The 26,971-nt window shown below is 43.5% G+C and overlaps 1 protein-coding gene across 2 annotated transcripts; it reads left to right on the plus strand.

Moving 5' to 3' along the window:
* The first annotated feature begins 1,935 nt into the window (after positions 1-1,935).
* Positions 1,936-22,651, plus strand: CKAP2 (cytoskeleton associated protein 2). Of its 2 annotated transcripts, none has more exons than XM_084617514.1 (9): positions 1,936-2,091; positions 6,830-6,917; positions 8,079-8,157; positions 13,204-14,051; positions 15,356-15,575; positions 16,129-16,296; positions 19,363-19,435; positions 20,490-20,838; positions 21,705-22,651. In XM_084617514.1, exons 1-9 carry the CDS (start codon positions 2,031-2,033, stop codon positions 21,958-21,960), a joined length of 2,142 nt encoding a protein of 713 aa, XP_084473640.1. In that variant the 5' UTR covers positions 1,936-2,030; the 3' UTR covers positions 21,961-22,651. The 2 variants fall into 2 exon arrangements, with proteins under 2 accessions (XP_084473640.1, XP_084473641.1); XM_084617515.1 differs by lacking the exon at positions 1,936-2,091 and adding an exon at positions 2,128-2,399.
* Positions 22,652-26,971: the final 4,320 nt, after the last annotated feature.

The raw sequence follows: 26,971 nt of genomic DNA on the forward strand, positions 1-26,971 counted from the left end.
GGTTTTGGCTTGGTGATTGGCAGTGGGCGGTGCCTCCAAAATGGGGTTGGCTCGGTTTGGGCTTGCTGTGGAAAGGCAAAAAGAAAAGGAGTACTTGTGGCACCTTAGAGACTAACAAATTTATTTGAGCATAAGCTTTCGTGAGCTACAGCTCACTTCATTGGATGCATTCAGTGGAAAATACAGTGGGGAGATTTATATACACAGAGAACATGAAACAATGGGTGTTACCATACACACTGTACCAAGAGGGATCAAGTAAGGTGAGCTATTACCAGCAGGAGAGAAAAAAAACCTTTTGTAGTGATAATGAAGGTGGGCCATTTCCAGCAGTTGACAAGAACATGCGAGGAACAGTGTGTGTGTGTGTGTGGGGGGGGGACGGAATAAACATGGGAAAATAGTTTTACTTTGTGTAATGCCCCATCCACTCCCAGTCTTTATTCAAGCCTAAGTTAATTGTATCCAGTTTGCAAATTAATTCCACTTCAGCAGTCTCTCGTTGGAGTCTGTTTTTGAAGTTTTGTTGTTGAAGAATTGCAACTTTTAGGTCTGTAATCGAGTGACCAGAGAGATTGAAGTGTTCTCCGACTGGTTTTTGAATGTTATAATTCCTGACGTCTGATTTGTGTCCATTTATTCTTTTACATAGAGACTGTCCAGTTTGGCCAATGTAAATGGCAGAGGGTCATTGCTGGCTCACGATGGCATATATCACATTGGTAGATGTGCAGGTGAACAAGCCTCTGATAGTGTGGCTGATGTGATTATGCCCTATGATGATGTCCCCTGAATAGATACGTGGACACCGTTGACAATGGGCTTTGTTGCAAGGTTAGGTTCCTGGGTTAGTGTTTTTGTTGTGTGGTGTGTGGTTGCTGGTGAGTATTTGCTTCAGGTTGCGGGGGCTGTCTGTAAGCAAGGACTCGCCTGTCTCCCAAGATCTGTGAGAGTGATGGGTCGTCCTTCAGGATACGTTGTAGATCCTTGATGATACGCTGGAGAGGTTTTAGTTGGGGACTGAAGGTGACAGCTAGTGGCGTTCTGTTATTTTCTTTGTTGGGCCTGTCCTGTAGTAGGTAACTTCTGGGTACTCTTCTGACTCTGTCAATCTGTTTCTTTACTTCAGCAGGTGGGTATTGTAGTTGTAAGAACGCTTGATAGAAATCTTGTAGGTGTTTGTCTCTGTCTGAGGGGTTGGAGCAAATGCGGTTTTATCGTAGAGCTTGGCTTTAGACAATGGATCGTGTGGTGTGGTCAGGGTGAAAGCTGGAGGCATTTAGGTAGGAATAGCGGTCAGTAGGTTTCCGGCATAGGGTGGTGTTTATGTGACCATCGTTTATTAGCACTGTAGTGTCCAGGAAGTGGATCTCTTGTGTGGACTGGACCAGGCTGAGGTTGATGGTGGGATGGAAATTGTTGAAATCACAGTGGAATTCCTCAAGGGCCTCTTTTCCATGGGGCCAGATGATGAAGATGTCATCCATGTAGTGCAACTAGAGTAGGGGCATTAGGGGATGAGAGCTGAGGAAGCGTTGTTCTAAGTCAGCCATAAAAATGTTGGCATACTGTGGGGCCATGCGGGTACCCATAGCAGTGCCGCTGATTTGAAGGTATACATTGTCCCCAAATGTGAAATACTTGCGGGTGAGGACAAAGTCACAAAGTTCAGCCACCAGGTTTGCCTAGACATTATCGGGGATACTATTCCTGACGGCTTGTAGTCCACCTTTGTGTGGCAGGTTGGTGTAGAGGGCTTTGCAGCTTTTTTATCTTGTAGCTCTGGGAGCACCCCAGCCCTCAGCAGCTGTTTAGTTTCAAAGCTCTCTCAAGCAGCCCCGCTGGCCGTGGTACTGCCCATGCGCACTGCGTCAGGCGCCGCGTCTCCCAGGGAGCGAGCCCATTGGCCAGTTCAAGTCCCGCAGCCGGGCCAATCCGGGAGGCGCTACCGTACCGACCGCCTAATTCAAACGGCAGAGCTGGTGGTCGCAGCGGTTCGGTGGCTCCCTCCCTTTATATCGTCCGCGGCTATGAGCGGCCGCCTCCCCCCGCAGCTCCCGGCCACCCGGAGAGCCGAGCCGGCCTACAGAGGTAAGGGCCGCGCTCCCCCCCGTCGGGCCCCTCTCGCGGGGCGCAGCTGAAAGGCGCCCGGCAGGGCCCGTGGAGCCGCCCCTGAGCCGGGCTCGCCCCCCGGTGCTGCGGGCCCAGGGCCCCCCGCCAGGAGGAGGGAGCCCCAGCCCCTCCCTCGCCCCCTGCTCGGGGGCCCCGTCCCGTCCGCAGCTGGCTCCGGCCCTGAAACCTCCCTCCAGCTTCCAGCCGCCGGCGTGTCGCGTCGGGGGGAGACGGGCCTGCGGGCGAGTCCGGGTCTGAAATCCGCCCAGCTGCCGAGGTCCGACAAGGTGGGTGAGACGCAGTGTCTTTGACTGGCTCACCTGACCCGCCGTGTGTCTCTCATGTCCCGGGGCCACCGAGCCACAGTCCCACAACCCAGAGAAACGAGCCACGGGGGAAGGGGCAGGGTCCGTCCCTTGTGGCTGAGAAGGCGGGGGGAGGGGGGTAGCCTCTTCGTTCATTTGAAAACCTCGGGTTAGTTTACACGGAGTCAACTTCTTAACCCTCTTCTCCCGGCCCCCCAACCCAAGTGTGAACATGTGACCGTTCCAGGGACAGCACAATCCGACTCGTCTTTCATATACACAACTAACTACCACTACTGTTGTGCCTTAAAGATACCTTGTTAAAGAAACTGATTCTGCAACCCAAAATGGCTAAATTCATCCTAATTCTTCCTCCTTTTTAATCAAAAAAGGGCCTTGAGAAAGTATGCCTTGAAGATGATCTAATTTGGGACACTGTCAGATTTAAAGGGCGGGGGGAGCAAATTCCACAGTAAGGACACTCTGAGATCAGTCTGCAAACTTCAAATCTGGGGACTATACCAGATTATTTCACCTCTCTGGGAGAGGCTTTTTCTTGGGTACCTGGGAGCCCCAGCATAATGGGCTTTATGTAACAAAACCAACAACCTGAATAGCACCTGGAAGTGAAGTGGAATCTAGCGCAGTCTCTGGAGTACAAGTATAATGTGCTCCTGTATAAAATCTTATTAAGTGACTGATCAGCTACAATCATCATCATTAACTGATGTTTCCCTGTCTTCAAGTGTAGCCCCATTTAGAGCACATTGCAGTAATCCAATCTAGAGATGAGGAGAGGCATGTATGATATTGGTTAGATCATTATCTGAAAGGAAAGATCAGAACTTCTTAAGCAAGAAGATATAAAATTGCTCTTGACCAATACTGCTATCTGGTCACCACAGACAGTTTAGATTTTAAGAGAGCCCCAAGATTGGAAACTTGAGTAGCAAAAGAAGGGCCTACTTGGTCAGAAAAGAAAATGTTCTCAACAGGGTAGGTAAAAATGTGACTAAGTTTTATAAAATGCGTGGGGATTTTTAAGTAGAATGTTTTATTTACATGTTGGTAGGGTTTTTTTCCTTCCCACTTTATAGTCTGTAATTGCCAGCGTGGATGATTTTGTATTTGTTTGGTCAATTGTTAATAGAATTTCAGATTTATCTAGACAATTTTCACATTTAAAATGCTGAAAAAGACAAGTGAGGCCTTACCAACTACTTGACTATAAGAATAAAACAAATTAAAATAAAATTGATAAGCAAATAGCCCATTCTGTAATTACAACCAGTATTGCCTTTTGATATGTTGAGTTTCCACAAGTTGAGACCACTGAAATGCTTTGATTGGGCTATAGTCCTTCTTTTGACAGGCTTACTAGCCTAGTGGATGGAGGGAAGCCATAGACTTGATATATCTTGATTTTTAGTAAGGATTTTGACACTGTCCCACATGACATTCTCATAACCAAACTAAACTAGAAAGTTTTGCTGCTTTAAAATTCACAACACATCTGCGGCGCCCCCCCCGCCCCCAGTGTGGATGCAGTTATACCAGTATAAAAGTGGTTATACCAGTATAGCTTTATTCTGGCTTGGGAAAAATAAGCTATACAGTGCAGACTGAGTGGCTGTGTCACCCCTGCCCTGTAACCTGGGGTGCCCTTTACAATACCTTGCTTCTGTAGCCTCCAGCCTGGACTATTGACAAAAAGCATCCAGTATGTAAATCACTTCCAGCCATGTCTGTGTACTCCAGTGAGCCAGCCAGTCATACTTGACTCTTACAACCTTGGTTATACTGCAGGGTAACCCGAACATACCCCCAGTCCCAGATTTTCCCCCCAATAGGTCCTGTACTTCCCAGCCGTATCCTGGACAGTACAACTATATTGACCCTTATATTGTTTTAAGGAAGTAATGCGTGCATAACTTGTTACCCCAAATGGAGTTACCCAGACACTTCAATTTGAACACACTGGATTAGATAAAGCAATAAAATAAGTTTAATTACAAAGAGATTTTAAGTGAGTACAAATGAAGAATAAAAGTCAGAAATGGTTACAAGAAAAATAAAGATAAAATGGTTACTGGTGCCTAACTTTAACAAACTATTAGCTTCAAAGCAAAGCTTTTCATCACATGCTTTCGGCAGTCTTATTGACCAAACTCTTTTAGGTCAGGACCCCTCCCCCAGAATCCAATGGCTACTTCCTTTGTCTTTTCAGGTGCAGTAAATGTGATAGGCAGGATAGAAAGAGTGGTGCCTTGGGATGTCTGTCCTTTTTTATTGTTTGTTCCCCTCTTGAAAAACATTTCCAACTGAGACTCAGGAGACAGTCTATGTGAGAGGATATTCCCTTCTGTTCCCTCCTCTTCCCCTGCACCTGTTTGAACTTCCTTTGTCTTCCTTTCCTGTTTGATTAATTTAATTTACTGCTTAAATGCAAATGAAGGCAAGCACACATTCTTTTCTTTGCTTAGGATAAACCTGTTTGCCACCTTCTGTTTGGGCAGGGCTGTGGGGTTTGGAATCTGTGTTTTAATAACACCATACAGGGGAATCTTACAACTCAAATGTTGCCAAACATATTTTATCAGGACAATGCTGACCAGCAAATTGAAGTTTTCAAATACATCACTAGGCATACCTTTTACCGTACAAACAATATTACAATGGTGTGAACACAGGGTAGGCTGTCACAACTGTGTGTAAGGCACCTTTGTTCCGATGTAATGGAGTCCACACTAGGACTTTTATAAAAACCTTATACCCCTAACTGCCATAATTACACTGGTATAACTTTTCTAGTGCAGACCAATCCTGGGTCTAAAGAAACATCAGCATAGTGTTATCAGCATACTGGTGATAGTGGAATCCCAAATCTTCCTTAATGCCTTTCCTTTCCTCTTTCACAGTATTATTTTCAATAGACTTTAAACACATTGGACAGGAGGTGAGAAGAAAGCAAATAGCAAAGCAGGTGGAGACAGAATGGAATTTTTCTCTGGAGCTTATGCCTTAGAAAAATCTTTACCAGTTCTGTGAAAGGCAGATTTTTAACCTGTCACCTGAAGTTGTAGTGGGGAGCAAGCTGCCTCTAACAGCTGGTGTTAACTAAAGGCTTCCACAGATAGAGGCAACCAAATAAATGTGTATATTATATAGTATAAACATTCTTCCAAAACATGGCACCAAGAGGTGAAATATTAACAATGAATGTTAGGTTGTTAAAACTGTAATCCTAGATTAAAAGTTTAACACATCACACTATTGTCTAGAATTCAGATTTAAAATCTGAACACTGCATCCTTAACTTCTGATACAGGGAACAAAAAAAGGGGCCAGGGTACAAGGTTTGTTCTCCTTCTCACTTTATAGTAGATTTTTGAAAGGCCTGAAAAGTTTTAAACAACAAAATATAATAATAATTCTACTTGTTTTTGTTCACTTTTCTCTTACTGAATGACTCTGTCAATAACTGGAGAGCTACTAGTGTTATGACACTAGGAAAAACTGTGGGGGTGAAAACTGATTGAGATAGGAAGGGACTTCTATTGAGACCCTTAATACTGAATTGTGTGTAGAGGGGGGAAACCTGACTGAAGATTCAGCACCCTGTCCCTTCAGTTACGGGGCTGAGAGAATTCTGTCTACATCAGTTGTCCAACTCCTTCAGTAAAAACAGGGAAATTAAGGCTTCACATTCCTGAGTGTCTCATTGAGGTGTAAAAAATGGTTTGGGGGTTTTTTGTGTGTTTTTTGTTTTCTTTTTTTTAAAGAAACCAACCCTTTCAGGCCTTTTTACATGGTAAGACTATATCTAAATAAACATTTCTCCATGCTTGTTCTACTGTTGATTCCACATCTGGGTGGTGATAAAAAAGCACAAATATAAAATGATCTTCTTCAGATGGTTTTTACCAGTATTGTCTGTCTGTAGCCTCAGTGCTGGCATAAGCACCTCTGTGCCCTTTATGATAGCACTTCATTGTTGCTGCTGCAAATGGAACTGCGCCAACGCTAGACCTACAGTAGAAGAGGTGAAAAGTCCCTGTAGAGGCAGCCACAGAGAATAAAAGAACACCACTGTGACTTGGGGGTTCTTGCTCAATGGTTAATTTAGCAGAACGCCGACTGTGAGCCACGCTTGAATATGTACAAAGTGTTAAATGAAAATCATGCTAAAATTGCTCAGTGTGTGGATATTAAGATTTTTATATATAGTCAGAATTTTTTCTTCAAATCTCTGGGCCAGAGGCTTTATTTATTAATTTGTGTTTTGAGTCTTGTTTAAAATTGGCCTAAACATATTTCATTTTATTCTTATAAATTTGTTAGAAATGGGTTGAGCTGGAAATAAGGATTTTGTGTATAACTAAAAAATGTTCAGCTTTCTTTTAATCCATTAGAACAAAGAAGACAAAAGGTTGAAGAATACTTGTTGAGAAAAAAGGCCATTTCTGGATTGCTCATACAGGAGAAGCGGACAAACATCAGGTGGAGTCAATACCTTTGTTTAATTAAATCTGTCTACCAGGAAGGGACCAGTTTACCCCTTTACACTCTTGCTGTGGGAAACTGAATTACCAATCAATAGCACTTAACCAAATTTTAAAAAGTTACATTATTTAAATCTCTTTAGTTTTATATCATGGTCCTGGCTAAAAGCCTCTGAGTGTGGGAGGGGCTCAGGGCTGGGGCAGAGGGTTGGGGTGTGGGGGTCAGGGCTGTGAGGTGGGGCTGGGAATGAGGGTTCAGGGTGTGGGAGGGGGTTCTGAGCTGGGTCAGGGGGTTGAGGTGCAGGAGGGGGTCTGAGCTGGGCATACAGGCTCTGGGTCAGGGCTGGGGATGAGGTGTTTGGGGTGCAGGAAGGGGCTCCGGGTTTGCGGGGGGGCTCAGGGCTGGGGCAGGGGATTAGGGCACGGGCTTACCTCGGGTGGCTCCCAGTCAGCAGCGCAGCGAGGGTGCTAAGGTAGGCTTCCTGCCTGTCCGGGCACCGTGGACTGCGCTGTGCCCCAGAAGTGGCCAGCAGCAGATCCGCCTCCTAGGCAGAGGCGCGTAAGCAGCTCCACCACCCATTGGGAACCAGCCAATGGGAGTGCGGAGCTGGTGCTCAGGGCAGAGGCAGAGCGTGGAGTCCTGTGGTCCCTCTGCCTAGGAGCCAGACCTGCTGCTGCCTGCTTCCGGGGTGCAGCGCTGCGTCCGAACAGGTAGGGACTAGCCTGCCTTAGCCGGGCAGCACTGCCCCCGGGATTTTTAATGGCCTGGTTGGTGGTGCTGACCAGAGCTGCTGTGACCCAGTGCCTTACGTTCCACAACCCAGTACTTGGTTGTGACCTGCAGTTTGAAAACCACTGTTCTAAAGCAAAAATAATAGCTACTAACTCTGTCTCTCTTCTGTGTTGGCAAGAGGAACTGGTATACATGTTTTATGCTTGTGGCATGAAATATTTCTATGCAGTGGTTTTAATTTGTAAATTCAAACTGAAATAGATTTCCTTTTGGGACAAAATTACTATCATGCTATCTTGTGGAAACCATGAATGTTAGATCTTGGTGGTTTCCTTGTTTAACGTACAGAAATGTTACTATATTATATATTCAAAATATATTTTTAGCTATTCTTAACTCTTTGCTTTTGACTTTTTTTTTAAAAAGCAATAACAGAACTGGGAAAGCAGCTAGTGATAAACCAGAAGACAAAATAAAAGTCTTAAAATCTGCGAAGCAGAAAATGGTAAGTCTGTGTGAGGTCTTTTTTTCTTTTACATAACTGATAGAAACACTGGTAAAACTGCTTGTTTTGAATTTGTCGCTACAAATTCAAATAACCTTTTTTTTGTTTAGCATTAACATAAGTGACTTCCACAACATGAAAACTTGTACGCATGTAGCAGTAAATGATTAACTGGTTAGTGTGAACGAAATCTTAATCTGTGCTCCTGCAGAGCCTTATGAAGTGCAATCTTTATGAATATACTGTGTCCCAATTTTTTTTTTCTCCAGTACAGAATAAACCTTCTGAACTGACTACTAAGAGACTGAAGGGACTGATTAATGGAATTATTTTACTGTGACGTCTATAATTCAAACTGGAATAAATTCCATTATAATATCCTGTCTTCACATACTCATAACTTCAGGAAATAATTTTTGACTGACATTTTCCATGCTTAGTCTTTGTATTCTTTTTTTTTTTTAAGTTTGAGCAAAATCTCTTTAGCTGTTAAGGGAGTGGAAAGTTCTACTGTAAAAGTTCTATCATCACTTTAACAGGATCACAGTAAAAGCCATTGATAAAAAATTAATGTGGCATGGGTATAATTGTGAAGTGTGTGCTTCTCATAGTTATAAAGCACTGCTAAACCTACTGAGGATGTTTGGAAGTAATCTGCTAAAAATCTTAGAGTTTAAAAATGCTCTTTCCCCACTTGTAGATCACTACATATGGCCTTTCCAGATCTGATGCGCACAGAGATTGTTGGTAGGACAACTTGTAAGAGGAGATTGAACAATTTAAATTTAAATTTCCTTTCCAAAAACTGCCTTGTCAGGAAAAGGGGAAAATATGAGAATATACATCCACAATTTCAGGATTTCCAATTTGAAAGGTGTAGGCCATCAACCACAGAGTAGAACTAATATAACAAGACAATACAATTAGAAGTAACAGAATGAAATTAAGAAGGAAGGTTGGAACTGAGGGCTAGGTAGGAAGTTGCCCCATGGGGAGAACTTGAGCTGTAGAAAACCACCAAAGGGAAGAGTCGAGGAAACCCTTAGAGTAGATGAAAGGCATCAATATTTCATTGATAAGAGGATGAACAAGATGGGTTTCAGAGAGATCCGCTTCCTGTGCGGAAAGAACACTCTTAACTTGGTTAAGTCCTAAAACTTCCTTTCTAAATCTCATGCAGCATAAAAAGAGCTTTTTAAAAATTAGTGATGCCCTCCACAGCCCATGAGGTTCCAGACAGTTGTGTGAAATCTATAAGGCCTCTTATGATGCTGCATGGGGCTTGCCTTTCTCAAACAAGGCATGCCTTATGGCCCTAAATGTCATGTCCCTCTAATTGGTAAAATGAGATCCTTGAAATAAACTTTTTAAAAGCTAATTTTTTTGTAGTCTATGCTCTCTCATCTGTGTTTTCTGCAAAAAAAAAATCCTAAAAAAAGACCTAGAAAAAAGTTAGTGTCTCAAAAAGAGAAAAAGGCTAGTGCCCCAGAATGAGAGTTGACTTACATTTTAGAGAGAGCATCTTTACCATCAAACTCATTGGATCTTCCAACTTCATCTTAAACATGCTGATTGCTGCACTAAATCATTTACTGTAGAGCAGGGCTGTCAAACTCATTTGGACGAGAGAGTTGGATTCCATATTTAATAATCTGTGGGCTGGGATATAAATTCAGAACTTCATATTCCCCTCAACCTACAAGGACTCTCCTACTAATGTCAGGAGATGGCTTGCACAAAGACCAAGGGAAGAACACAGTATGTAGTAACTAAACTTTTTATTTATTCAGTACCTTATTGTCACATTCAGTAAGAAACATATACTCCCCTTTAGGCCACAGCTATTTACCCTTGTTTCTCTCCCTCTGTACTTCCCTCCTTGCAGCAACTTCCAATTCCAACTTTTGGAGGCCTTCACTCCCCACCACCTTTTCCATTTCATCTGCTAAAATAGTCAGCAATGAAATAGTTAATGTTGTATTTGATTCTCCAGTAGGATTACTAGGTGATGGGGTGTTTGAACCCGAGTTGCCATTTTGGGCTGTCTACTGCCTCAGGGAAAGGATGTGACATTGGTTTACACTCAGTTCATGTCTTACTCCTGGGGGAATTTTGCGCCACTCCATATACGCATAATTGAGCCCCGCAGATTTCTAATTTTTTGCACAGAAAAAAGCTTCTGCCAGAATGTTGCTGCCGTTCTGCCTTTTTACCACCAGAGGGTGCTGTGGTGACAGAACAAAGCTGCAGTTCTCTGCCAGTGAGGGAAGAGAACTATCTTGCCAGCAGGCCCTGTCAGGAGATGGGGACTAGTGGGGGAGGACAGACTGGGGCAGGGGCTGAATGGGAGTGGAGGCACAGGGCCACAGGGGGGAGGGAGGTGCAGAGACACATAGGGATGGGAGTGACTGGGTGGGGGGGACAGCCACATGAGGATGAGGGGATACAGGGTTGCTGGGTTGGGGCACAGACACATGGGGTGGGGGCACAGGGAGACATAGGGATGGGAGTGGCTGGGTGGGGGCACAGACACATGGTGTTGGGGGTGTAGAGCTACATAGAAATGGGAGTGGCTGGGTGAGGGCACAGAATTACTTTAAACCAGTGGCTCTCCCCCACTAGCCCCCATCACCCCCCCCCCAAAAAAAACAAAACAAAACCCTGTTCCATACTTTTCCCACCCATACCCAACAACCCTCCAAGTTCACACCCAGGCTCCTTCCTAGCAATTTGCTTCCCTCTTCCTCAGCTCCTCCATTACCCAACTCCTCCAAGCCTTTACACTGCTTCTGAGGGGTGTAGGAAATACGGTTCTGTATTGTAGTTTAAATGAATTATTACCAAGAGTTCTGTAAAATGTCTAGTAAGGAATCTACTTGTCAAAAAACATTTCCTGAATCATTTTTGTTGTCTGTTTTGTTTGACATACTTGTTGACAGGTATTTTGAAATAATTGACCAAAACCAATTGAAACTGGTGTGATTATATTGTGGTGTTTTCACAAATAAAATGTACAGAATTTTAAAATATTCGCTGCAAAATTTCTAATTTTCTGGCACAGAATTCCAGCAGGAGTAACATCGTCTGGAAGGCAATCTCTACAGTCGTATGGGCTAAAAACATTTTTTAAGAATCAAAACTTAGATTCTGCACAGTCTGAATCTGACCTGCAGGCTGTATGTTTGACAGAATTACTTTAAACCAGTGGCTCTCAACCTTTCCAGACTACCGTACCCCTTTCAGGAGTCTGATTTGTCTTGTGTACCCTGCGTTTCACCTCACTTAAAAATTACCGTTACAAAATCAGACCTAAAAATACAAACGTGTCCCACACATGATTACTGAAAAATTGCTTGCTTTCTCATTTTTACCATATAATTATAAAACAATTGGAATATAAATATTGTACTTATGTTTCAGTGTACAATATATAGAGCAATATAAACAAATCATTGTCTGTATGAAATTTTAGTTTGTACTGGATTCGTTAGTGCTTTTTATGTAGTCCATTGTAAAAATAGGCATATATCTAGATGAGTTGATGTAGCCCCTGGAAGAACTCTTTGTACGCCCAGGGGTACACGTGCCCCTGTGTGATGGGATCCTCAGCACAACTGCATGTGGAGCTCTGCACCCAGCTAGATTCATGAGTGGCTCTGGGAACATTCATGCAATCACAGAGTAAGGCACCAGCCAAATCTCTCCCCCCCCCCCCCCCCCCAGTCTTGTACCTCAGGAATATACCCTCTTGCTCTGCTCAAGACAAGCAATGCAAGTTTATTAATTGGTTCACCACTTCCTCAATGGAAAGTTGATATACGCCAGCCTTTGTGAACCTGAGCAGATTTACCACACGCTTTAGGCAAACTCACTGGTAAAGGTAAACAGAAAAACAAGTTTGACTAAAAAAGATAGATTTTTTAAGTGATTATAAGTAATAGGCAAAAAGTCAGTTAGTTACCAAAATAAAATAAGCATGCAGTCTAAACTCTCAATCCTATTAGACTGGACAACATTCTGGGTTAAGCAGTTTTTCTCCCCCTACTGGATATTGTAGTTCATAGTACACAGGTTTCACTCTTGAAACCTCGGCCGGTGTCCTTGTTGCTTGCACCATATATGGGGGGAGGAGAAAAAGCCAAGCATGGGGCCAGTATGTTCTGCTTTATACCCCTAGTCCATGTGCTTGGAGAACACAAGTCCAGGCATGTCTGGTGGGTATTGCTGAGTCACCAGGCAAGGTTGAGCAATTCCCTGGGTGTGGCCTTGTGCAAGTAAGTCATTGCATGGTAGCTCCCTTGCTGGACAATGGCAGCTGATAGTTGTTGGACACCCGCCTGGGCATTGGTTAGCTACCTTGTCTTTGTCTCTAGGGTTCTAATATCTGGACAATTCCCCAACTCAGAATGTTTTAGTGACAACCATACAACACAATCTCATAACTTCATATACACTAATGATATACATATTTAGATAGAACCATGACTTTCAGCAGATCACAGGGGGTGAGGGATAGCTCAGTGGTTTGAGCATTGGACTGCTAAACCCAGGGCTGTGAGTTCAATCCTTGATGGGGGCCATTTAGGGATCTGGCCCAAAAATTGGGGATTGGTCTTGCTTTTAGTAGGGGGTTGGACTAGATGATCTCCTGAGGTCCCTTCCAACCCTGATATTCTCTGACAACCTTTCCACTGATGCCTCACATAGCATGCTTTATATAAAATATCACAATTTATATATAAATGATGAATATGGGGGTTACAGTGCACTCCCCCCTGCCCTAGATTCTAGAGACAGTGGCCTCTTATCCTTATTTAATGCTTGGGTGAGGATTTTGCAGTGGCAAGCAGAAATAACAGTTCACATTCCCCTTGTTTGACTCCCTTGTAGATGTGATGCATCCCCATTTTCTTCAAGGCCAACTTTCCGTATTAATTTTCTCAAGTCTTGTAAGCCTACAACTGTTTGGAAGGCTTCTGCATTTCATTTCAGCAACTTATATTATGCTATGCATTTTTAATATCTTCATGTTACTTCTAATTTCAGGAAGATAAAGAAAATGCTAATAGACCTCCAGGGACTCAACCAAGCAACGCTCTGAAAAAAAGCACAGCTTCTTCGAAGGATGAAACCTTGAAAACTACCACCATATTGACAGACTCAACTGTAGGAACAAATTGCAGTCCTGAAGATTTTTGTTCAGCTATTAATGCTTCCAAAAATGAACTTACTTACCGTGTGTCATTTAGTCAGTCCTTCCTGCACAAAAGAAACATTAAAGAGAAGCAACTGATTGCAGACAATCAGAACTCTGATGCCAGCCTGCCAAAGAAACATGTGCCTGGCTCATATTGCGGCAAGGTTATCCCATCGAAGATAAACTCCTTTCGAAAAACACTAGAAAATGAGGATGCAAAGAGTTCTTTAGCAAACCAGAAACCTATAACTCCTGCCACCAAACCAGCAGTGAGACCATCATCCACCTGCAGCAACAATGCAGTCATAAATAACATTAAAGCCACAAATTTGGCTAGTGCTACTAAACCTATACATGCCCCGCCCTTCCAGAAGAGACCACCTGTGAGGGCTTCTCATAGTACCCACTCAAAGTCCATCCAGAACAAGGAGAAACAAATCACAAGAGTGTCTGTAAATCATATGACTGTCCAAAGAAAGCCTGATAGAAGTGGGCCACCATCATTAAAGACAGCTCTTCACAATGCTAAGCCCCCTTCTGTACCTACGGCAAAGAGAACTGAGGTTCCACTCAGAGATGTCAGATTAGGAACTTCAGCGAAGTCTGTTTCTGTAACCTGTGGGACCAAGGCCACCCAGGATTCAAAAGCTGGGAACAGAAAATATGTTCTGCCAAAAGAGACAACGGAAGAGAGAAGGTAACTGGATTAATCAAATTATGGGTGGGTGGTGTGTTAAAAGATTATTTTCCCCTCCAGCCCCCCTCATTAAGCAGCTCTCAGTAGACTTGTTTCAACTGTGAGTGGATATGCTCATATTGCTTTTAGGTCCACTAGTAAGTTTATATATGGAAATTCTTGCGCTCAGAACTGCAAACTACCTTTTATGGTTGAAAGCCATCAGACTCTGAAGAAACCAAGATTTAAGACTGAGTAGAACTCCAATATTAATTGCAGCAGCATTTTAGGCTCTCAACTTGTCCTGCTTCCTTGTAGTTTTTGCAGTATCAGAGAAACACGTCTCCAGTGTCTCAGGCCTTCTTGTGTTGGCCTTGGCAAATCTGCCACTGGTGTACATGTAATCAAACCACAGACACCCAACAACTTACAAAAAATAGCTTCGTGCATGATGTACGTAGAAATGAGTGTAGTATTTATTAGAAACTGTGTGTAATGGGGGGGAGAGAACTAGATTGCTTCATTCATGAATAGAATAGTGTTTTCCAGCTCTAGATCAGAGATCTGAATCCAATCTAGATAATTAGTGACAGTTGTTACCAACTAATGGCTGTCGGGTGTCTTGTATGAAATGAATTGGCATTCTTGATGCAGTCATCCCAGTAGGTATCTATAATTTAGCAATAATTGGCAGTTTCAGCATGAAGCCAAAGGATTCAAATGGGGCTAGAGTCTGACCTATACTCTTAAGAAATGGCCCTTTTGAAATAGGACCCAGGCCTGCTATGGTGGGGAACTTGGACTACCACACCATATGTTCTGCCTGTTCTGTGGATAGAGGGATTCTGTCTTTAGGACTCAGTCTAGTGCTTCTCATAAGTATAAACTCAGTTCAAATTTTTGTTCTCTAGACTTAAGGGGCCATCCAAGTAGCTTAGAAGCAGTTCTCTGCACTATGTAGGAAAAGCAGGGTTGATGGTGGGTTTTTGTTAGTTTTTTTTTTTTGTACCCTCAATTTTTTGCTGCTGTTAGATAAGAGAAGATAGAAGTGTCTCAACTTGCTGATCATAAACATCTCTAGCAGATAGAAGTAGCGGCATCAAGGGTTTCAAAGGCTCCTATCAAGGCATAGGTAATAGATGCATGGCTTGATGTTTAGAGAGAGGTGATAATTAAGAATTCTTTAAGAATTTTCCTCATCTACCCTCAAAATATGTTTTTATGTGACTTATGTTGACTGGCCCTAATCTTAATCCTTGTGTATATATGGTGAAAAATAAGCTATTCTACAACAGATGCTAATATACTGATTTACTTAAATGCAGAATTCGTCTGGCTGAATGGAAGGTAACCAAAGGAAAAGTGATAAAGAGGCCACCATCTACTGTGCTTCAAGTAGCCCCGCCTGAGACACAGGCATCACAAGAAACTCCAAAAGAACCAGTTGAGTCTTTCTGGGCTACCATAGTAGAAGAGGATGAACAAGGATTATTCAGTGAAAATGTCAACAAAACTCTTGCAGAATGTCTGCATTTAACAGAACAGGTATTCATTTTGTTGTATACTAACATCATGATCCTGTATGCCCTTAGTGTGTGGAACTCCCATTGATCTCAATAGTAATTTCATATTCTGAGGGCTTGTGTGATTCAGCCCCAAGTACCAACCACCTGATTTAGGAAGCAAGATGCACACTAGAGTTGACTTTTATGTGGTGCTCAGTATCAAAGGAAAGGTAGTAATTCCATAGTCCACTTGCTGCTGCTTTAATTTATTGAACTTTTTTACAAAAGTTACCTTTAAAAAGTGACACTTCTAGAACTTGGAGAAGAGAAATTATCTCCTATTTCCTAACACTCTGTACAGACAAAAGTTTCATTTTGAAGACTAGGTGAATGAATAGCACATCCTGATGAGATAGTGATTGTAGCACATTCAACAATAGTTCGCACTAAATATTTTTCATAACTACCAATTTAATCAGGGTCACTAGAAAAAAGAGAAGCAAATACAAGTTTTCAGTAACAATTGTATAGTCACTACCTTGGAATATGTTTATTAGGATTGAGTCTTCCTGTCATTTTATGTAAATATTTAGGGTTTTCCTGGGGATGAAGTACATGCAATGCTGGAAAAACTGATTCAGAGTGTTCCAGATGCAAAAAAACTTGCAAAATACTGGGTGTGTCGCATGCGTCTTGAACAGCTGGGCCCAATTGAAAAGATCATTGCTGTTTACGAGGAGGCTATTCTGGCAGGAGCACAGGTGAGAAGTGGAATCTTGGGCCTTTCCCAGTGAAAAGGCGTGATGGATGTAAAAACTGGTGCATACAGAAGAACTTCTATATCAGGGGTCAATGGGCTGACCGCGGGCCAAATCCAGACCACCAGGCGCTTTTGAATGGACCCTGAAATCTTTTTATTATCAATATTGTTTATAAAAATCATTTTCTCTGGAGTTTGGTCCTTGACTATACCTTGACCAAGAAATTTGGACCTTGACAAAAAATAGACTATCCCTGTTCTATATATTAACACTGGCTGCTTCTAGTAAAAGGGGTGGCTCACTTATATTGAATTAGTTAATTAAACATACAAGCTGTATAAGCTTCATAAGCTTGTTGCAATTGTGAATCTCTTTACATTTATGCTGCAACTTCAGTAAACAGCAACTATTACTTTCAAGGGGAGAGAAATGAGCATCAACAATTACTTCTAGAAAAAATAATGAAAAACTATAACTTCTAATGTATGCAATATTGTTGTAGCTGTGTTGATCCCAGGATATTAGAGACACAAGGTGGGTGAAGTAATAACTTCTTATTGGACCAACTTCTGTAGGTGAGAAAGACAAGCTTTGAAGCTACACAGAGGTCTTCTTCAGGGTTGGGAAAGGTACTTAGAGTTGCAGCTAAATACAAGATCAAACAGAATGTGCTAACTACTTACGATTCTCAACCCCTTGGACCAGTGGTCCCCAAAATTTTGAGGGTTGCGTCCCCATGCTTCCTCCTGGAGTGTGGAGGGTGGGTGGGGTTGGGGATGTCATGGACAGGGTAAGGGGGCCGAAGCTGGGGGTGCAGGGGTGGGTCTGGAGTCTGAGCCACGGCTAGGGGCTAAGGTTGGGGGTGATGGCAGGAGCAAAGTCGCAACCAGGCCGCAGTGAGGGTTGGCAGTGGAGCTCTGCTGAGGCTGGGGATGGGGCCAAGCACGAGGGTGGGAGCTGAGGCTGTGGCTGGCGAGCGTGGGAGGGTGGTCCCTCCCTGTCCCCTGTGGGGGCTGGCCCAGACTCACCGTGCCGCCCGGAAGGCCTGTGGTGGGGGTGCGCCCCACTTTGGGGACCTCTGCCTTTGACGTAGGCCGCAAAAGATTTAGACTGAAAACTGACTCAACAGAATTCAACTATATATACAGACAATAGATTTCCAAAGAGGTCTGCACCCCCATTCAAAAATTTTTAGGGGTTTGCAAATGAAAAAAGGTTGAGAACCACTGTTCGAAGGGATCATTTAATGTGAAGTGTCCTGCTAAGGCCCCTGTAGCCCTCTGACAAAGAAGGGGGAGTTAGTGGGTTCTAAAGATGAGCCTGGGAGCTTAAATTCATAACTTTGCTAGACACTAAAAATAATGGTCTTAATAAAGACACTGGATTTATGGCTCATTACAACAATCTGTAACCCACTAACCCTCCCTTTTTGTCATATGACTACAGGAGTGTTTACGGGCCACTTCACCTTGAATAATTCCTTAGAACAGTGGTTTTCAGACTTTTTTTTTTTTTTCCTGGTGACCCAGTTGAAGAAAATTGATGCCCATGACCTAGCGGAGCTGGGGATGAGGGGTTTGTGGTGTAGGAGGGGCTCAGGGTTGGGGTGCAGGAGTGGGTCAGGGCCCTGGGGTGGGGCCAGGGATGAGGGGTTTGGGGTACAGGAGGGGGCTAAGGGTTTGGAGGTGGGACGCGGGCTTACCTCCGGTGACTCCCGATCAGCAGTGCAGCTGGGTGCAGAAGCAGGCTTCCCGCCTGTCCTGGCACCATGGCCAACGCTGTGCCCCAGAAGTGGCCAGCAGTAGGTGCGGCTCCGCATGGCTTTTGCCTGTGGGGGGTGCTGCCCTCCCCCCCAAGCTCCCATTGGCAGGGAACCGGTGCTCAGAGTGGGGACAGTGCATAGAGGCCCTTGGGGGGGAGGGGTGCCGCCTACGAGCTGGACCTGCTGCTGGCCACTTAACGGGGCACAGTGCGGTGTCAGAACATGTAGGGACTAGCCTGCCTTAGATGGGCAGCACCACCGACGGGACATTTAACGGCCCCGTCAGTGGTGCTGACCAGAGCTGCCATGACCCAGTCCCTTCCATTCTATGACCCAGTTCTGGGTTGCAACCCACAGTTTGAAAACCACTGCCTTAAAATATCTACCAGATTGTTCTTGTATTTAGCTGTGACACTGAGTACCTTTCCCAGACCTGAAGAGCACTGTGTAGCTCAAAAGCTTCTCTCTCTCACCAACAGAAGTTGATCCAATAACAATTTTACCTCAGCCACCTTGTCTCTAACTTCTAATATTACTTTTACTTTTATTTATAGGATTTGCTAACATTAAGGTTGCAAAAGAAACCCGACTTGTATGCAAAAATTCAGGTTCTAGCAGGAACAGTAATGCTACCACATTGTACAGGATGAATCCTGTGCAGTGTGGCAAAGTTGATGTTGCAGTCTTTGCTTGCACACTTTGACTCATCTTCAAACTCCATTAACATATGGATTTATAATTAGGCTTAGCAGAATGTTTTTTATGTTTAAGCATTTTTTTCAGTTTTTTATCACTTACATTTTCAGTAGTTGGTTTTGTTTTGGGTTTAAATTTTCCATTTGCGGGAAATTGGGGGGAAAATTATTTAATGACAGTGGATGCTGTGATTCAAAAAGTTAAAGCTTTGTAATTGTTAAAAATATAAATTGTAAACATCACATATCAAAATATATACAGCAAATATCCTTAGTTTGATTTAAGTTCTCAACCAGCATGTTTCTGACTTTGCCTGTCTGTAAATTTTGGTTGTGATTGATGGAAATATTTTTCATCATTGTGTGTGTGCGTGCATGCATGCATGTTTGTTGAAATCAACATTTACCAATAAAAATCTAATTGTTCTAAGCCTGTTTATAATACAGTTAACCAACTGTAATGTTCATAATATAACTTAAGGTGATGCAGTCTGCATCACCTTAGTTATTCTAGAGTTTAATGTGGAAATTAAAAATAAGTAGGGACTATAAAATCAGTCTCTCAGAGCTGACTTTATGGGCCATTAATGGAAACAACTTTTCTTCCAGCCTAAGGATGAGTTACGACACACAGTAGCAGACATTATGAAGAATACTGATAATCTTCCAAAGTCAGTTGTTGGTAAGATTGAATACTCTATTTCTTTGTTAATTTAAGGTTATCTGACACTGAATAAAATGTGTTAAACTTTTTAAAAAACAGCGTGCACCCTATCTCAGGTTTCAGAGTAACAGCCGTGTTAGTCTGTATTCGCAAAAAGAAAAGGAGGACTTGTGGCACCTTAGAGACTAACCAATTTATTAGAGCATAAGCTTTCGTGAGCTACAGCTCACTTCCTCAGATGCATATCGTGGAAACTGCAGCAGGCTAGTTTCCACGATATGCATCTGAGGAAGTGAGCTGTAGCTCATGAAAGCTTATGCTCTAATAAATTGGTTAGTCTCTAAGGTGCCACAAGTCCTCCTTTTCTTTTCACCCTATCTCATTCAGTCGTGTGGTGTGGAAGCTGATCTGTTTAGTGTCTAAACTTCAAATTGTCTGAAATATAATGCAGAGTTTGATTAAAACTTACTGATTCCTCCTCAGCTTCTAGCATGTTGCCAATAGTGACAAGTGACACTGGCAGACAGGGGTCAGCCTGAGGTTCAAATGTTTCAAAAAGGTCAGGGGCTAAAATCAGTAACTGTAGCAGATTGTCTTGAGTGGCACAAAGGTATCAGCAACTACCTGCAAATTCCTGCTGAGGAATCATCCAGTATGGTGAATTAAAGGTGCCTAGTGTGGTGGTTTTTTTCCTCAAAAAGTACTATACACCTGCCACCTGAAAATCAGGTTGCTTTCAGGAAGGTCAAGTTGACGGTTCCAAATCATTATTTGCCTTTGGAAATTTAGGCCATTGTGGTTTGTGGTGATTCACCTTGCTTGTGGGGAAAATGTGGTTTTAGCAACCTAGGTAAAACTAAGGCCTATGAAATGCTATTGTGCAATAGATTGTTGTAAAAATGGTTTGGTGTGCAGAAGCTGTAGAATTTCAAAGATACCCCTTACTGGCTACTGAAGAACATGGTGAAACCACTGACTTTTGTATCTTGTTTTACACTCTGATGCTAGTTACTAGATCCTTAATTGCAACTAATCATGACTGTGTTCCTATTTCTAACTTTGTAACTTTCAGAGGAATGTGTGAAGGAAGAGGTTATCAACAAAGAAGCTAACTCTTCAGTAGAGAATGTAGAGGAAGTCTTCAAAGAGCTCAACTTGGATGATGAAGAGAAGGCGGAGATTAGCAATGAAGTCATCAAGAAAGAGGAAACAGATTCATCCTTGAAGCCAAGACAAGAGACCTTACCTAAAGAAAGTAAAAAGCATAGAACAAAGTACAAAGAACAAAGTAAGAAGTCTGCAAACTACAAAACTGAAGATACAATAAAAGATGCAAACTTAGAATTTAAGACGCCTGAAAAAGAAAAGGAGGGGTCTTATTTAATTAAATACAATTTGTCAACCACTCCATACTTAGAAAGGTAAGATCACTTATGGTAATCTTAAAGTTCCTGCTCTTCCACAGTGTCTGGGGAAACCATGATATGTATTTGCATCACAACTGCAACAAATCAAACGTCCTAGCCTAGTGAACATCCAGTTTGGAACTGGAATTCCAAGAGTCTAATCTTTTGAGGGCTGCTTCTCCTTTCACCATTGGGATGAATGGGTGGAGAAAAGCTTTACATCTAAAGGAAAGACTCTTTTATAGGCCTGTCACAACTCAAATCTTTCAAATTGACACAAGCCATCTGTCTGGGCTTTTCTTTTGGCATAAATATCAATTGTCTCCACACCTTTAAGAGGATCTTATTAGTCACAAAATTTAAGTCTTTTCCTCTCGGGGTTAACACTGAAGAGCCTAGGATACTTACCCTGAACGCTACAAAGCAGAGCTTCCCGTGCTCAAGATCCCACAAGTACATAATGTATTTTGGGCAAGTGCTGCCCAGCTTTGGAACCTGTATTGCTGTATGCCTGGTGTAGAAGGCTGTACACTCTGGAGGATTTAGGGAGAAGTCAGGCGGATATATGTGTTTGCTTGGAATAACTCTTGGCAAGCGGACGTAGTGGAGAAGAACTCTATCCTGGGGCAAAATGAATTTAGTGCTTAAAACAAACTTCTCTGGATTTAGCTTCTGGGGGCATTGCATGTGGTCATTATCTTCTCTCTTTGCTGCGGATGGGGGAATGGGAGGGTACAGTTGGCTAAAGCAGGAAGCATGTTTGTATAGTTTCTGACAGGCTTTCATGTGGATGTTTCCATAGAAAGACAGTAAGACTAACTGTGGCTCAATATACATCTTTAATACACAAATGTGTTTTTTGTTTTTTCTCTTTTCTGAAGTGTGAAGAAAAAGATGCAGTGTGAGGCAAATGACTCTGCTGTTAAAGATATAAAATTCTTGACCCCTGTGAGGCGTTCTCGTCGCCTTCAGGAGAAGTTGTGCAAGCTACCAGATATGTTAAAGGATCATGATCCTTGTGTTGGTTCGCTTGAACAGCTGGGAGAACTCGGAGCTGTAAACAATGCCTTTATCTACAGACAGAATAGTGCACTACAAGAACCCATTATTCATCTGGAAGAGCAAGAAGAGCAGTAACTTTAGTGGGGAAGGATTTACAAATTTTGATTCATTCCTGGTTTTGCAATTGGTGTATTCTGTTAAATATACAGAGCTGGCTTATAACTCAATGGTTTTAAGACTGTTCAAGCAAATTCCATATGGCTTATTTTGGAGTACAGCAGTTGCAGAATCAAGTATAGTGCAAACTTCTGTTTTATTTGAGAGAGAACTTTAAACTGTCACTTGTATTTCATAAATTTTTCTCTTAAGCTTTGTAGCAAATATGTAGTGTTGGTTGGTTTTGCATTGTAAATATTTTTCTTTCTTTGTTCAAATGTTACATTGAATACTAATTAGGGAATGGATTTAACATACTAATAACCTTATAATGGATGTCTAGCCATGGTGACCCCTCTCCCCATTATAAGCTAAATAGTTTAAAAATTCACCCAATTTACATTCTTGCTCTAAAAGAAAACATAAAAATGATGATCAATGAGGGGTATGTATTGATGTGTAACAGATTTGCTGAACTGGAAAACTGAAATCAAATACTAAATTAAATAAATGGTGAACTTCAAAATAGCTACTACATGCAGTTTCTGTTTTAGAGTCTGATCCAGTAAAGCACTTGAATAGTCCCCTTGATTAGTGTATTGAAACTGTAATATAGGCTTGTGTTAAGCTATCTGTAACATAAGGCTTTATATTAAACTTACCAATTTGAGTTACATTTGCTTTATTTATACTAACTTGTTTACATCTTAAATTCAGGGGACTAGAATTGCAGAAAGTGATTTTTCCAGCTGATGCTTGGAAGATGTCCTCAGTCCAAGAGATGTCACCAGTATCTTTCAAATGCAGGATGGACAATGGATTTTGCATAGATATCTGCTTACTTCTCTCCCTCCTCCCATAGTTTAAAAAAATGGTTGGGCAAAGTGATCTCTTATTAGCCAACATGATTAGTTACAAGCTACCATTTTGAATGTTCACTTACAATCTTTCCACATCATAAACTCAAATAGTAGTTAACAAGCTTGTTTCCCTTGTTGGCAACTTCACCTGAGAAATAGAATTTAATGAGTATTGGAGCTGAATTACTCTTTTCACTACAGAATTCTCCATGTTAGAGAGAGAGCAGTACAAACTTCTCCACACCCCACTGGCTGTGCAGTCAGTGCATAGTATCCGTCATCTCTTATGCACTAACTGAACTTAACTGAAAATACCAGCTGCCCACTAATTCCTTAAGATTATACTGGAACTCCACAAAGAGGAAGCAGTACGGTTTAGAAGAACCATGTTAGGTAGGGAGGTATCTATCCACCCTCACTTCACTCTAAGGCCAGGTTTATAGGTAAGTTTTGCTAGCATACAGATTGGTTAGGAGCATGGAGAAAAATGTCACTTCCATAACCAACGTAGACTCAGTGTAGGTGCAGTCATGCAAGTAAAGTCCTCTTGCTTGCTGTACCTTTATTTTGTTTGGGAAACTTGTATAAACTACTGTTTTTACAAATAAAGTAACTTTTGCTGGTATAAGCTGTCTCCATTAAGAGGATTTGCAGATGTAGATAAATATGACTAGCAATAAAAGCACAGAAACCCCTGCTGGTCTTTCATTATAGAAAATATATGGTACTCTCACCCTGGTGTGAATTTCTTGGGTCCTTGTGGCTATCACCTATAAAATAGGAGCTGTCCAAACATATATGAAAACTCCCTGATTTGAAGAGATTACAAGATAAGACTGACTTATCTGAAACTAGTAAATTGTACTTGGCCCAGTACATTTTTCATGTGTTTATTATTTACTACATTAAGAAGCAATACAAAAACTAACAATGTTAGGCCTGAGGCTTCATGTATCTCTAGCAGAAACTGCACTTATGCCTTCTGTAAATTAATACAAACTAATGTGGTTGGTGCTTCTCCATTTGCATGTTGTTTGCCTCGATAGTTTTTAAATGGAATGTACTTTCAGTCTGATAGTGTGAGGGGCTGAGTTAGTTTTGATATCTGCAATATTACAGAAACTGAAAATTTTTTTTTTCTTCAAGTGCTTGTTCACATCTATTCCAATCAGGTGTGTGTGGGCCGTGTGCACTGTTGTTGGAAACCTTTTCCCTTAGCAGCTCCTGTCAGGTCAGCTAGGGAGCCCCTTCGAGTGGCACCAATATAGGACCCTAACAACCCCTTCAGTTCCTTCTTCCCTTTCGTGGCAGTATTGGAACAATCTCTCGCTTGCTTTGCAGGTGCTCCCTTAGCCTAGTTACTTATTCTTATCGGTTTATTGTTTTGTAGTATTAGTGTAGTTATAAGAAAAGGAGGACTTGTGGCACCTTAGAGACTAACCAATTTATTTGAGCATGAGCTTTCGTCAGCTACAGCTCACTTCATCGGATGCATACCGTGGAAACTGCAGCAGACTTTATATACACACAGAGAATATGAAACAATACCTCCTCCCACCCCACTGTCCTGCTGGTAATAGCTTATCTAAAGTGATCATCAGGTTGGGCCATTTCCAGCACAAATCCAGGTTTTCTCACCCTCCACCCCCCCACACAAATTCACTCTCCTGCTGATGATAGCCCATCCAAAGTGACAACTCTTTACACAATGTGCATGACAATCAAGTTGGGCCATTTCCTGCACAAATCCAGGTTCCCTCACCCCCCTCCCAAAAACCACACACACAAACTCACTATCCTGCTGGTAATAGCTCATCCAAAGTGACCATTCTCCCTACAATGTGCATGATAGTTAAGGTGGGCCATTTCCAGCACAAATCCAGGTTTTCTCACATCCCCCCCACCCCCATACACACACAAACTCACTCTCCTGCTGGTAATAGCTCATCCAAACTGACCACTCAGTTTGGATGAGCTATTACCAGCAGGAGAGTGAGTTTGTGTGTGTATGGGGGTGGGGGGGATGTGAGAAAACCTGGATTTGTGCTGGAAATGGCCCAACCTAATGATCACTTTAGATAAGCTATTACCAGCAGGACAGTGGGGTGGGAGGAGGTATTGTTTCATATTCTCTGTGTATATATAAAGTCTGCTGCAGTTTCCACGGTATGCATCCGATGAAGTGAGCTGTAGCTCACGAAAGCTCATGCTCAAATAAATTGGTTAGTCTCTAAGGTGCCACAAGTACTCCTTTTCTTTTTGCGAATACAGACTAACACGGCTGTTACTCTGAAGAGTGTAGTTATAGTTAGTTGCTATAGAGCAGTGGTTTTCAAATTTTTTTCTGGGGACACACTTGAAGAAAATTGATGCCCGTGACCCCAGGAAGCGGGGGATGAGGGGTTTGGGGTGTGAGAGGGGCTGGGGCAGAGGGTTGGGATGAGGGTTGTGGGGTGGTGCCAGGAATGAGGGGTTCAGGGTGTGGCAGGGGGCTCTGGGCTGGGGCAGGGGGTGTGGAAGGGGGTCAGGGTTCTGGGATGGGGATGTGGGCTCTGGGATGGGGATGAGGGGTATGGGGGTGCAGGAAGGGGTTCCAGGTTGGGGTGGGGCTCAGGGCAGGGGTGTGGGGTTGGGGACATGGACTTAATTCTGGCAGCTCCTGATCAGTGGTGTAGCCGGGGTGCAGAGGCAGGATTCCTGCCTGTCCTGGCACTGCAGACCGCATTGCACCCCAGAAGCGGCCAGCAACAGGTCCTGCTTCTAGGTCCTTCTTGCCCACAGGCACCGCCCCTCCCCTCCAGCTCCCAATGGCTGGGAACCAGCCAATGGGAATATGGAGCTGGTGCTTGGGGCAGGGGCAGCACCCGGAGCCCTGTGGTCTCTCTGCCTAGAAGCTGGACCTGTTGCTGGCCACTTCTGGGGCGCAGCGCAGTGTCAGAACAGGTAAGGACTAACCTGCCTTAGCCAGGCAGCACTGCCGACGGGACTTTGAACCGCTAGGGTCCCTGGGTTCTCCGCAAGGTGACCCAGTGCCTTACATGCCATGACCCAGTACTGGGTCATGACCTGAACTTTGAAAAACACTGCTATAGAGGGTGTGAGCAGGATGGTTCCCATCTCCTCACCACTTTCAGGGCTCTGGGGCATGCTGCGGTACAAGTCTCCGGTACTGGTGACACCAACACTGTCCAGAGCCAAGCCCGCAATGATGCAGCGCTCTCAGTCACTGGACTGGCATGCCTGGAACCGCTCCCGATCACCATAGCCACATCATTCCCCAGCGCTGTGATCAGCGGGAACACATCTGGCACTGGGGGCACGGTGCTCCATCTCCCCAGCACTGAGCATGCATTGGCACCAGTCCAGAATGCTCGCACAAGTGGCACCAGCAAGCTGATTGCTGGCACCAGAAAGGCAGCACCAGTCTCCCTCACCAGACCGTTGGCACTGGTCATCGGCAAGATCATTGCAGCACCGATGGCTGACCCATGGGGTCTCGGCACCGATGGGGTTTTCGTCCTTGGGCTCTTCAGAGTCTGATAGAGACTCCAGGTGCCGAAGGAACATGCGTGTGGCTTGGCAGCCACAGTGTCAACCTCCCACACAATGGCATTTTTGGACCCCCTGGGCTTACCATCAGGCCCAGGGTACCCCTTCCAGAGGATCTAGATCAGTGACCTCTGGACGCCCTCCTTCCCAGTCACCTAAGGATAGACCTGCTACGCAGGGAGCTGAAGAGGCTCCCTCCAGGCCAATCCCACAGACTGAGGAGGTGGGCATGAAACCTGCCCAAAACCTGCCGGCACCTCACAAGACATCAGCCCCTGAGGAGCCAGTGATGGAGCCTGGTGTAGTCCAAGAGCAACCCAGGCTGCTCGAGGGCCAGGAGGACCCTGTACCACTGCTGGTGACCTCATCTTCCTCACCCGATGAGGTGGTAGCAGGAGTGTCAGCCATAGGGCCCCTGCCCATTGACCACAGGAAACACCAAGACCTACTCCACTGCATTGTCCGCAACGTGGGCCTGCACGCGGAGGAAGTGGTTGAGGCAGAGGACACAATGGTGGACATTCTTGCCCCAGAAGGGCCTTCCTGGGTGGCGCTGCCATTAATAAAGACCATCCAAAGCA

This window comes from Lepidochelys olivacea (genome assembly GCF_965140295.1).
Source record: "Lepidochelys olivacea isolate rLepOli2 genome assembly, chromosome: 1".
NCBI lineage: Eukaryota > Metazoa > Chordata > Testudines > Cheloniidae > Lepidochelys > Lepidochelys olivacea.

What these genes read in the sequence shown, in the direction of transcription:
- CKAP2 (XM_084617514.1), top strand. Translation starts at nt 2,031, where the DNA reads ATGAGCGGCCGCCTCCCCCCGCAGCTCCCGGCCACCCGGAGAGCCGAG. An exon ending in GAGACAACGGAAGAGAGAAG is followed by an intron (nt 14,052 to 15,355) that starts GTAACTGGATTA and finishes ACTTAAATGCAG; the next exon opens with AATTCGTCTGGCTGAATGGA. An exon ending in TCTTCCAAAGTCAGTTGTTG is followed by an intron (nt 19,436 to 20,489) that starts GTAAGATTGAAT and finishes TGTAACTTTCAG; the next exon opens with AGGAATGTGTGAAGGAAGAG.